The sequence below is a fragment of the Dendrobates tinctorius genome, unplaced genomic scaffold (genome assembly GCF_039654945.1).
Source record: "Dendrobates tinctorius isolate UK_male_01 unplaced genomic scaffold, ASM3965494v1 ptg000030l, whole genome shotgun sequence".
NCBI lineage: Eukaryota > Metazoa > Chordata > Amphibia > Anura > Dendrobatidae > Dendrobates > Dendrobates tinctorius.
In genome coordinates this window covers 32,696,646-32,708,663 of record NW_027361698.1, presented here as the reverse complement: position 1 = coordinate 32,708,663, position 12,018 = coordinate 32,696,646, and the positions used below count along the sequence as shown (strand labels likewise).

The 12,018-nt window shown below is 41.4% G+C and overlaps 1 protein-coding gene across 2 annotated transcripts in view; it reads left to right on the top strand.

The window, feature by feature from the left end:
- Positions 1–12,018, top strand: part of BBS7 (Bardet-Biedl syndrome 7) — a 108,054-nt gene that overhangs the window by 24,230 nt on the left and 71,806 nt on the right. For both annotated transcript variants that reach the window (XM_073572008.1, XM_073572009.1), the window contains exons 6-10: positions 4,702–4,888; positions 6,636–6,708; positions 9,162–9,278; positions 9,391–9,521; positions 9,923–10,007. In XM_073572008.1, coding sequence (XP_073428109.1) covers positions 4,702–4,888; positions 6,636–6,708; positions 9,162–9,278; positions 9,391–9,521; positions 9,923–10,007 — 593 coding nt within the window. The remainder of the gene's footprint in view (positions 1–4,701; positions 4,889–6,635; positions 6,709–9,161; positions 9,279–9,390; positions 9,522–9,922; positions 10,008–12,018) is intronic.

The following is a 12,018-nucleotide window of genomic DNA, read 5'->3' as shown; positions in this document are numbered from 1 at the left end:
CTAGATCTGTTCTACTTTGACTGCTATACATTTAAAGGGGAAAAAACTATAGCAAATGAATCTTTTCAAGCCTGGCCTTACACTTCTGTTGAGAACACCCAGTAGTCTAACAGTATTTTTCCCTCTGGTGTTTAATGCTGTGTCTACCATCTTATTTCACTAGTAGTTACAATGAGTACCACCTCTCTCCTAAGTAGATACAGCAGGATTTATTCCTTCCCTCCTCTCCTAGGAGTCACATCAGGGACGGCACACCCCATCACTGCTTCCATCTCCTTCTCCTACCTCCAGCAAACCCTCATTGCTCTACCATACCGGCATAGACTTCTGCTAACTGTGACCAACGCATGAGGAGAGGAGGAGGACACATCTCTTTTATTCTAATAATGTAGAAATGGAAGACTACAGAGGAAAAGCATGTGAAGATACTGAAATTAATAAAAGGTAAACCATAGAAAAAAACTCTTAAAAAAATGATTAAAAAGTGGGAAACCAGCAGGTGGCACCACCACACAAGAATATGGCAGGAGATAAGTACAGGAAACTATAGGCTACAGGCTAATAAATAAATGTGGACCTAAATAAATACCAGGGCAAAATCAGCACAATGAGTATAGTGTTAATCTGGAATAGCATAATGTATAAATAACATAAATCACAATGACTGCATGTGCTAAGTCATTATAAGATTATGCTAAAGTGTAATAACATTACATTGGAGCCCAAGAGGATCCAACCACTCATGTAAATCTGGATGAAGTAAACATTACCTCCTGCTGATGTGGGCCCCTGTCATCACGACGTGCGCTAATTATCGCCTGTGTTTGATATAAATCGGAACTGTCGCTTGATGCGATTGGTCACTGGTCTACTTAAATAGATTCCTCCCCTAGAGGAAAGCATTGTGGCAAAACGCACGTCGGGGCCTGGCACCACATCAGAAGGAGGTGATGTTTACTTCATTCAGAATTCACTCATTTTATTACAACCTAGCATAATGGTATCGTGATTTGTCTTATTTCTGTGTTTTGGTGCCACTTGCTGGTTTCACATTTTTTAATTCCTTTTAATGAGTTTCTTCTATGTTCAATAAAGGCAATTCTTTTTATTAATTTTGGATTCTTTGTACACACTTCTTCTGTAGGCTTTTATCTATTTCTCTACTGAACCATGTGTTTTCTTGATGTATATACCCCTGCACTGATTCTAGCTATCTTTGCATTTATAATTATTTTGTTGCTTACAATCCTTGTGTATGTGCCGTGACCTGTTGCTTCATTCGTCTCTAATGTGGAGATTGATAGGGCCTCCAGCGATCAGAAGAGATTAATGTACATTGTAAGACTGCCCTTTAATTACTGTGGCTAAGATTGCTTAAAGGATTCATCTTCCTGATTGCCGCTGGGTGGTGCGCTCCTGAATATTACACCAGCGGCATAGTCGCATTGCTGGTCAGATCTATGCGTTCTTAGGCAGAGGCAGATTTAGCTCTCAGCATCTGAGGAGCGCAATTCCTCTAAAAGTGGCTGGATCCAAGGTGTGAGCAGCTCTGGAAAGGGCACTCTGCTTACCAAGGAAACCAGCCAATACACAGCAGAGGTGGTCGACAACCTAGACAACTAGCTGTACACTATAAACTGTGTTCCAAATTATTATGCAAAAAGAGTTTAGGAGTGATAAGGTTAGAATTTTTTTGTTTGTCATTTAAACTCATTGATGGTGAGGTGTGTCAGGGCTCTTTATATCACTGAAAGCAATTGCAGATACCTGTGCAAATTAGTTTGGCAGGTGTGTCCAAATAAAGGCAAGACTACTTAAGAAGGCTGTTCCACATTATTAAGCAGCCTACATTTTTTGCCAAAATGGGAAAGAAAAAGGATGTGTCGGCTGCTGAGAAGCAACAAATAGTGGAGTATTTAGGTCAAGGCATGACTACAATCAACATTGCCAAGACACTTCATCGTGATCATCGCACAATCAAGAAGTATGTAGCTGATTCCCAGCACACACGTGTGCGTGCTGATAAGGAAAAATTGAGGACTCTTTCCAACAGGCAATTGCGTCAGGTTAAAAGAGCAGCTGCAAAAATGCCTTGTCATAGCAGCAGACAAGTTTTTGAAGCTGCTGGTGCCTCCAACGTCCCCCGAACAACAAGATGCAGGGTCCTTCAGAGGTTTGCAGCTGTGCGTAAGCCATCCTGTCGACCACCTCTATCCACTGCACACAAGCAGAAACGGCTCCAGTGGGCCAAACGATACATGAAGACTGACTTCCAAACTGTTTTGTTCACCGATGAGTGCCGTGCAACGCTCGATGGTCCAGATGGATGGAGTGGAGGATGGCTGGTTGATGGACACCCCATGAAAACACGGCTAAGGCGCCAACAATGAGGAGGTGGAGTAATGTTTTGGGCTGGAATCATGGGGAGAGAGATTGTCGGCCCCTTTAGGATCCCTGAAGGGGTAAAGATGAACTCCATAATCTATGTGGAGTTTCTAAAACAACACTTCCTGCCATGGTTCAAGAGGAAGAACCATGCTTTCTGCAGCAAGATCATTTTCATGCATGATAATGCACTGATTCATGCTGCAAATAACACATCTGCATCTCTGGCTGCTATGGGCATAAAGAGGACAAACTTATGGTGTGGCCACCATCTTCCCCTGACCTCAACCCCATTGAGAACCTCTGGAGCATCATCAAAAGGAGTGTCTATGATGGCGGGAGGCAGTTCACATCTAAGCAACAGCTCTGGGAGGGTATTCTGTCCACATGCAAAACAATTGAAGCACAAACCATCCAAAACTGACAAATTCAATGGACGAGAGAGTTCAGAAGCTTCTTTCCAACAAGGGGTCCTATGTGCAAATGTAACATCACCTAGAATAAAGTTTTGACTTGAAAACTGTTTGATTTCATTTTGTAATAAGCTGATAATGCGTATAATTTCACAATTGACCATTTTTTTGTTCAAAATAAAAATAAAAAGGTTGAAAACTCTGCTGTGCATAATAATTTGGAACATGCATTTTGAGTGTTTCTTATTTTTAAAAATATACTGTTTTCATAGGCAGTTTGTTCAAAAACATTGCAATTATACTAGAATATTAGATGACTGGAAAATAACAATGACTGCAATTCATATAGGTAATTTAGAGAAAATATGAGGAAATATTTTTTGCACAATAATTTGGAACACAGTGTAGTATTAAAAATCCTGCAGGATGGAAAATATTTTTAATAAGTGGTAAATTGCAAAGTTGTTTATTTTACAAGGACTTTGCAATTTTACCTATTTAACAAGTGTCAGGAAAATATGCGTTATTGCATAAATAACTGAAGCACCTATCCAGAGCTTCCTGCTGCATCGCTTTGGTTTGTGTAGGACCTGCTGCCCCTCCCCCATTACGTTTGTGCAGTGGACACACGAAGACCCATGTGCAGGCACAGCTCACAAACATCCCCGTTGCAGCTGCACCAGCCCCCTCTTTCCACCTTATGGAATGTCCACTTGCCCCTCCATGCAGGTATACAAGCTTGGTGTAATGTGACCTCCTGACAGGTTAAATCCGGCTTTGTTTAAGAACATGTTTCTTTTTTCCTTCAAACTTGAATTTAATAACACAGAAGAGTCATAGGGACAGGACAAATATATTTACAGAATCTGCATAATTAAAGCTATACATAGCAGCGTTTTGTAGCTTGTGCAGACGCTAGAAACCGAGAAACGGATTTCTGCCCTCCCGCACCACCCAGACACATCACGTCTGGTCTTAAATGAAAGATAATGTCGTAATAAGAAAAAAAATACCCCTGCCGTCTCTTTCCGAGGTTTCCACCCAGAGTTATGACAAATAGAAGTTTTTAAGAAATTTTTAAAAGAGGGCGTATAATCTGTAGCTCAGCCCCTCAGTGAGGTCAGCAAGGGAAAGGTATAAATCTAGGATGCTCGATCAGGAAGTTGTCTTTTGCCTGGAGAATCAGCTGCAGGAAGCTGTGCATTTGTACCCCTTTGTTCTGGGAAGTTCCCCCTCCCCCTCATCCACACAGCATACCAGTGACCGAGATGTGTAAGTTCTTATTTTAATCCATTTTATTTCTAACTGTCTGTATTTACTGTATTTTGTCTCTTTTGTAACATCTTTTGTATTTTTGTAAACACTGCCTATATTTTCTGGAGTAAATCTATAAAATTTACTAGTTTCGTTTTCCTTACTCTAAGAACGAACGCCACGTCCTCCACATTAAATTACGCTACCCTGTAGGTGGGCTCCTGACCCGATATTGGTTTCTCATGTCAAACGAGCTGGTGGCAGCAAAGTGTTCTAAGGGATTTGGGAGACCCTGGCAGTGACAGAACGGAGGTTTATGTGTGTATTTCCTGCCTGAGACTGGGGAAATACGGCCCTCACTGCAGAGTGCCCAATAGCCAGTACACAGCAAGGCAGCCTTTCTGGCAACTACTTATCCTAGGTGCAGTTCCCTGACTGACCTGAAGGTAAGGGGTGCGCCAGAGAGCTGCAAGTTCCTAACCGGAACTGGAGAGTGGGATAGACGAGTTAATCCCTGACAACAAGATGAGCCAACGCCTTAAAATGAAATGGTTCATTGTCTCCTATATTACACTTGGTTGGTTACTAGACCAGTTAACATTACATGAATGAAGCATTTCTTTTTACCATATGGTCCATACTTTCCTAGGCACGTATCTGGATCTGATCTTTTCTTGTGTGCAAGTTACATCTACAACCATTATTGTGACTGTAAAGACCAACACTACTATCTCTCTGGGGATAAAATTAGTGATGTCCTTTGCTTGCCAGTGGAAAAGTTGGAAAGAATCACGCCAATCCTTGCCTGCCAGGACCGAGTGCTCCGTATATTGGAGGTATGATGGTTTTACACCTGAAATAGTTATTGGACGAGGTTGTCGATTTGCTATATATTTTAGGTTACACTATGCCCAGGAACCTGGTATTATCAAGGTGTACCTGATATGTTTTTAAGTAGACGATGTCACCTGAAACGCTGCCCTGACCTATTCTAATGCCTGGATAATACTTATCTCTCGACTGATTTTCCCCACAGTAAATGGCCATTCCCTGCATGCTCCGGAGGCATCCAGGAGTACAGTTTGTTAAAGTTCTGAAGTCCAGGGATGCATCATGGCTCATAGCAAGGACCATTTGTCACCTTACTGAGTGGGAGTGAGATCCCTTTTAGGCTGTCCATCCCAGGGGAGCACCGTTCCTGGCGCCTATGAGCCCCACATCAAGGAGATCGCAGGGCGCCAATGGGTTGCTGTGGCCTACTGAAGGCCCAATCACTGCAATGTTGGCACTCTTATGAAGCCAAGCTGGCTTCACCTTGGAAATACTTCTTAGCTATATACTATTTAACTGTATAGAACAAGCGATTAATCCCAGGTTCAAACACCTGTGGACTTTTACAAACTTTTCCATTTTTTAAAAAACAAATTTGAAAATTTGACTTACAACTCTTTTCCCATATTAAAAATAAATATAGTAAAGAGGACTTCTAATCCATACCAACATGAAAGTCAAAGCTATTAAAAAATAACATTTTTTTAACCTCTATAGTAAATTCTAAAGCAGAATTACTGTATTTAAGTTGCTGCCTTTCCCTCAAAAAAAGCCCTTCATCGACTCAAGTTAAAAAAAAAAAGTTATGGGTTGCAGAAGATGGTGACACAAATATTTATTTTTTTGTTACAAATTGAAAAAAAAATGTCATCATTACAACAATAACAAAGGCTCCGTTTTATCAATACCTGCTCTTGAGGGGAAGTGCTGGAGTAAGGTACCGTCACATTTAGCGATGCACCAACGATCCCGACAACGATATGACCCGGTCAGGATCGCTGGTGCATCGCTAAGTGGTCGCTAGTGAGCTGCCAAACAGGCAAATCTCACCAGCGACATCGCAGCAGTCGGCGGTCGCTACTTACCTGTCAGACGAGGCGATGAAGACGTCCTCCCGCCCACGTCCACGCGTTGCTCGTCACCACAGCAGGAAGCTGACGATGAGAAACAGCCCAGGCCATTCTCGCGTGATCAGCGTTAATCAGCGGGAGAGCCGGTCTGAGGTAAGTATCAGACATAGCGATATTGCTAGCGATATCGCTTAGTGTGACAGGGCCTTTAGATGCCCCCGATTCATTAAGGGGAACCTCTCACAAGGTTTTTCTCATGTGAGATAAGCCCAGTACCTGTAAGCCTGCATATACAGCATTCTAATATGCTGTAATATGCCCCAATCCGACAACGAAAAAGACCTTTTATTATTTTCCCCTATAGGGCGGTCCGGTCCGATGGCTGGCTCTGGTTTTGATTCGGTGTCTCCCTTCTTCTTGCTATTGCCGTTGTCTGTCCCTACTTTGTGTGGATGATGCTGGATGGCGGCTATCTTGTCATTATAGCCCATGTCCTTACGCAGGGTTCTAACATTCGCCAGCCATTAAAATAATACACAAAGTATTGTGTGACTTGCATAAATGAAAAACAAATGACACGCACACTAGCTAAATATTGTGTAGGTAAACACCTTTCATTTTTGTGAGGTTGCCCCAAATGTTTGTCTGTTTCTTCATCTTTAAAGTTGTTCTTTCTTTTAAGGGGTCTGATTTATTGTACGAAGTTGAGGTTCCTGGTCCACCATCTGTCTTGGCCTTGAGCAGCGGTGATGGAGGTTAGTATTCCGTTGATTTGTTTCACGTGGTTCATACCATTTAGAATTATGGATTCAGTTATGAATTATGGATTTTGATTTGTATGTCAGATATGATTATATTGTAGTTGAAATTAGCAGGACAGTACTTGTGAATGTTGCTTCACTTGCTCAAAAGTCTATTATTTATGCTGTAAAGTGTTATTCCCAACTTTCATCTCTGACCAATAATGATGATAAATTGGGTAATAATTAGTGATGGGCAAGTAGCATTGTTTCTCAGGTTTTCCTCCAAGTGTTTTGGCGTGCTCGGAGATTTAGTTTTCGTCGTCTTATCTGCATGATTTGCGACTTGTAGACAAACTGAATACATGTTGGAATTCCCTGACAAACAGGCATTCCACACATGTATTCACGCTGTCTAGCAGTCGCAAATTATGCAGATAAGACAACAAAAACTAAATCTCCGAGCACGCCAAAACACTTGGAGGACACCCGAGCAAGCTCAGGAAAACCCAAGCAACGAGTATACTCGCTCATCACTAGAAGTAATGCCCATACTTGAGCAGTGTTCTTATTCAACCTCCGGACTAGTGATTTTTGGAGATCCCAGTTATCACACATCTACTACTTGTCTTCTGGATACATGATAGTTTTTGTTATGTTTCACCTCCTTATCTTTTCATTTTTACAGGTTGTTGTTATTGGCGCAAGTGCTCAATACTATAGTTTTCCTAGGGTGCTCGAGTTGCATGTTCGAGTCCACGGGCCGCATGTTTCACAGCTGTTGGACAGCCACAAAGCTTGCGGAGATTGCCCTTGCATGTCAGTGCTTGCGTTCATCACTAGTAGTCGAACCCCCTGGTAGCCAACCCTTTCATTTTTTCACACTGCACTCTCTATATTCCAATTTGATACAGTCAGACTAGTTCTGTCTCTTGAATTTCGGAACAGATAACACTTTTCCTGCTGATTAATAACAATACTTGTCTTTTTTTATGTATATTGATGATTTGAGTAGGAATGGTTTATTTGTATCTCGAGATATCATTGAGATCACAGGAATTCTCATGTCTTTCTATGCACCAAGCCAAGATAGGAAATACTTGTAATGGCTTTTTTTTAATGGAATTTATTCCATGATAATAGAGGAGAAAGATGTAAAATCCCCATACACATTAGATAAAAGCTCCCAGAACCTTCAAATTTCAATGGGACTGTCCGACAAGCTATGTATGGGGAACTTCTTACTCTACCCCGATATAAGGTGTCGGGGGATAGAAGGATCAGGCAGTTGGAATTTCAACTCTCAATCTTTTTGCTTTCAAAGGACATATACCATTGTAAGAGGAGAGTGGCAGCGGCTTTCTCCTCTCTTACTGTTGAAAACCCATAAATGGTTGGTCGAGCCGGGTGCTGACGTACATGTGAAGAGTCAGGAGAGATAGCTTTCTTGTGTATAATTTGCTTAAAAAGGACATTTCACCAATATTTTTATTGTACTGGACACAGGATGTAATAGTGGCTGAAGACAAGAATAAAATGTGTTTTTTTTGTTTTTGTTTTTCCTTTTAATTTTGCCTTTCTGATGCCGAGATATTGTATTTGGCACTTAATTAGTTAACTTTTTTTAAAGGGGTTGTCCAGATTTGGTAAGAAAGTCTGCAGTCACAAGTTCCTTGATTACAGCAGACCTAAGTGTGGTTACTGAAACTCAGCAATTAGGAGAGCTGACCGAAGAGTTTATATTGTGACACCACTAAACTCCGCTGCACTGCTCCTCCCCCCCCCCCCTCACACACACACTTACTCATGCAGGAGGTTAGACCAGTAGATCAGAACTATATCATTGCATCTTACTTACTGAGAAATCTGTTGTAAGCTATAGAGGTGCATGTTCATCATTCCTTTGAGTGTTAATGCCTGCTTATGATTGGTCAACGTCATATAGGGGGGAAGAAATACACACCCCCAGTGAAAGCTTTGATGACCCCCACTTGGCCTTAAAAATCCATAGTTACGACCACTCATGTAGTGAAAGCTAGTTGCTAGTGTATATAGCCATGTATATCTACGCCACTGCAGTGCCCTACACATGGGGTAAAAGACATAGCGAATCAGGAGAACTATGCTGCATTTGTAATTGGAGGAATTTGCTAGTATTATTATTATTACACCTGCTACATATTGGGATAGGATCTTGGAAATGGGAATACCCCTATAACTCATTAGGTGTCCAATTCTTTAATTGCTAGTCGCTCTACAGCCACTCTTTCATTTTGTGTCCAGTTTAACATAAAACATTTGGTGAAAGCTGCTTCAAAAACAAACAAACTTGTATAGCTTAGTTAAATCATTACTCCCATGTTAAGGTGTGTCCATCAGAGGAAGTGAGGAAGTACTGTTTCTCTTTATTAATATTGGTGTAAGGAATGTGATACTCTCAAAAGCAACCAGATGTCTCATATATCCAGGTGGCACCGGAGAAGAGCTTTTATATGGAACATCAGACGGAAAGATCGGATTAATTCATATTGCAAGAGGCTCGCCTGTACCCAAATGGGAAATATTCAATGAGAAGAAAAGAGGAGGTCTGTATGAATATTTTCATGCATTTTTATTGCTGTTTATGAACTTTATTGCCGCTAATGGAGAAGTAAACAAGATAGATCCCTAATCCTTGTATTTCTTATGTGTGGCTAGGCATTCTGTGCATTGACAACTATGACATAATGGCAGATGGAGTAAAGGACATACTGATTGGTCGAGATGATGGGACGGTGGAGGTATATGGCAGTGACAGTGCAGGTGATCCTGTTCTCCGATTTGACCATGTAAGTCTGTGCGAACGATCTTTTGGAAACTGTAATTCTGTATTACATAATAACCTGAACAGATCAATACTATGAATTATTATACTGTAAGGACGTAGCCAAGAAGGGTTAGAATCATTGAACCAAAATAGATTGTTCAAGCTGCCAAGTAATTATTATGTCTCTATATTTATTTCTGTATATTAATCTAATGTATAAAGAGCGCTCTAAATTGTAATCATTTATGCAATCTTCCAGCTCAGCGTAAAAAGCACCAAATATATTGAAGACATATCTAAATAAATAATATTGAGTATACCAGTATCTCGAAGAGAACTTTTACAGGTTGTGCATAACACACGTTTCTAATATAACACCAGTGTATTTTGCAATAGATTTGTCTTTTTTTTTTTTTTTTTTAGTCTTTGACAGAAAGCATAACATCCATCCAGGGAGGCTGTGTTGGGAAAGAAGGTTATGATGAAATTGTATTGTCTACTTATTCTGGTAGGTCAAATACATTATTTGTGTTTAGCCTAGCAAAGTTTGTCCCGCGATTAAATATTCAGTATCTCTGTTAGGCTATGTGCACACAATGCTTTTTTGCGGCATTTTTTTATGCGTATATGGTCCAAAAACGTAATGGAATACTTATGCAAGGTAATTCAATGACAATCCTGAAGTGTTTTGCACATGATCAGTAAATTTCCGTCCGTATTTGCAGCATTTTTGTTTTCTGCAGCATTTCAATTCTTTTTGCGTTTCTGCAGCGTTTTTGACTCATTGACTTCAATTTAGTCAGTCAAATGTGCAGCAGAAATGCAGATGTAAAAAGGTTTGCTGCCAAAAATGCTGTAAATTGTCAAAGGAAATGATGTCAGAAGGAGGAAGAGTGAGTGAGCAGAGAATGTGTGTGAGCGGAGAATATGTGTGTACTTAGGCTACTAGTCCCATCCAGCTAAGTCTTTTGTCACATATAACAGAGACAGCATGAGCAGATGATGGGAGAATAGTCTGATCATCCGGCGCCTGTGTTCAGTTGTAAAAAAAGTCAAAACATTTACATAATTACATACATATTCACATAAAAAACACATACTTACCGAACGCCTAATCCCCGATGTCGGTGTCTCCTACAAACAATCAAAAATTATAAGCCAACATATACTCACCTTTCCGCCGTAGTCCGTTTAATACCAAGTGTCCCACGGCGATCTCACCCGGCCTCCGGCGATACACTGACAGGAGGTAATCGCTCCCGCGGTGTATCACTGACCTGCCGTGAGAGAGTTCACCGGAGTTCATCGGCTGATCAGCACCATTTCTCTCGCAGCGGTGCCGTAAGTGAGAGCACCGGAGCGGATGAACTCTGGTGAACTCTCACGGGAGCTCAGTGATACCCTGAAGGAGTGATTACTTTCTGTCAGTGTTTCGCCGGTGGCCAGGTAGCGCGGTCACATCACCCTATGTGAGATCGCCGTGGGACACTTGGTATTAAGTGGACGACGATGGATAGGATTGTATTTATTTTTATTTATTTTATTTTGATCATTTATATAGCGCTATTAATTCCACAGCGCTTTGCAAACATTATCGGCATTGTCCCCATTGGGGCTCACAATCTAGATTCCCTATCAGTATGTCTTTAGCATGTGGGAGGAAACCGGAAAACCCAGAGGAAACCCACGCAAACAAGGTGAGAACATACAAACTCCTTGCAGGTAATGCAAAATTTCAGTAGCAAAGAACATCATATCAGGTCATAGGTGATAACCACACCACCAATTAGCATTAGCCATGGATAACTCCCACCAAACTTGTAAACATGCAAGAAAAACGGAGTGGCAATCCACTGATAAAATCAAATCACTATTTTTATTCGTGATAATATCACACAGATTTAAACAAACAAAATCAGACAAATTATTATGGCAGAATGATGACATGAGACATAGGTGCAACATAGATACAGCACCAATAGTATGGCAACAGAGTTCAGACACAATATTAATTGTATATACCATGCTAGTGCTAGTGCAAGGATCAAAGTGAATACAGGGGGCCCCAGAGATCAAATCGGCAGAGACATAGTCAATCCCCCAGTGAGGTGTGCATATACCATCTGTCCCTTATTGACAAGTCACCAGGTCATAACCCCATATAGATCTTACCTATAATTGCCACCGGTGCCGTATACTGTGCCCCGATGCTCGTTTCGCGTGGGCTTCTTCCGGGGGCTGTTGCGGTTTGACTTTAAATGATTGGGGAAAAGGATGGGCGTGCCTTAGGCCTCTTTCACACATCCGGTTTTTGTCATCCGGCACGATGCGGCGAAATTTTTAATAACCGGATCCAGCACCGGATCCGGTTTTGTCCCATAAGCTTTCATGGGCGCCGCATCGTGCCGGATGGTTATGCGTCGTGTCCGGTTGTTGCCGGACACGGCATAAATTAGCCGTCCGGCATCTGCAAAAAACGTTCCCTGCAACGTTTTTTTGTCAGCGCCGGACCGGCTTTT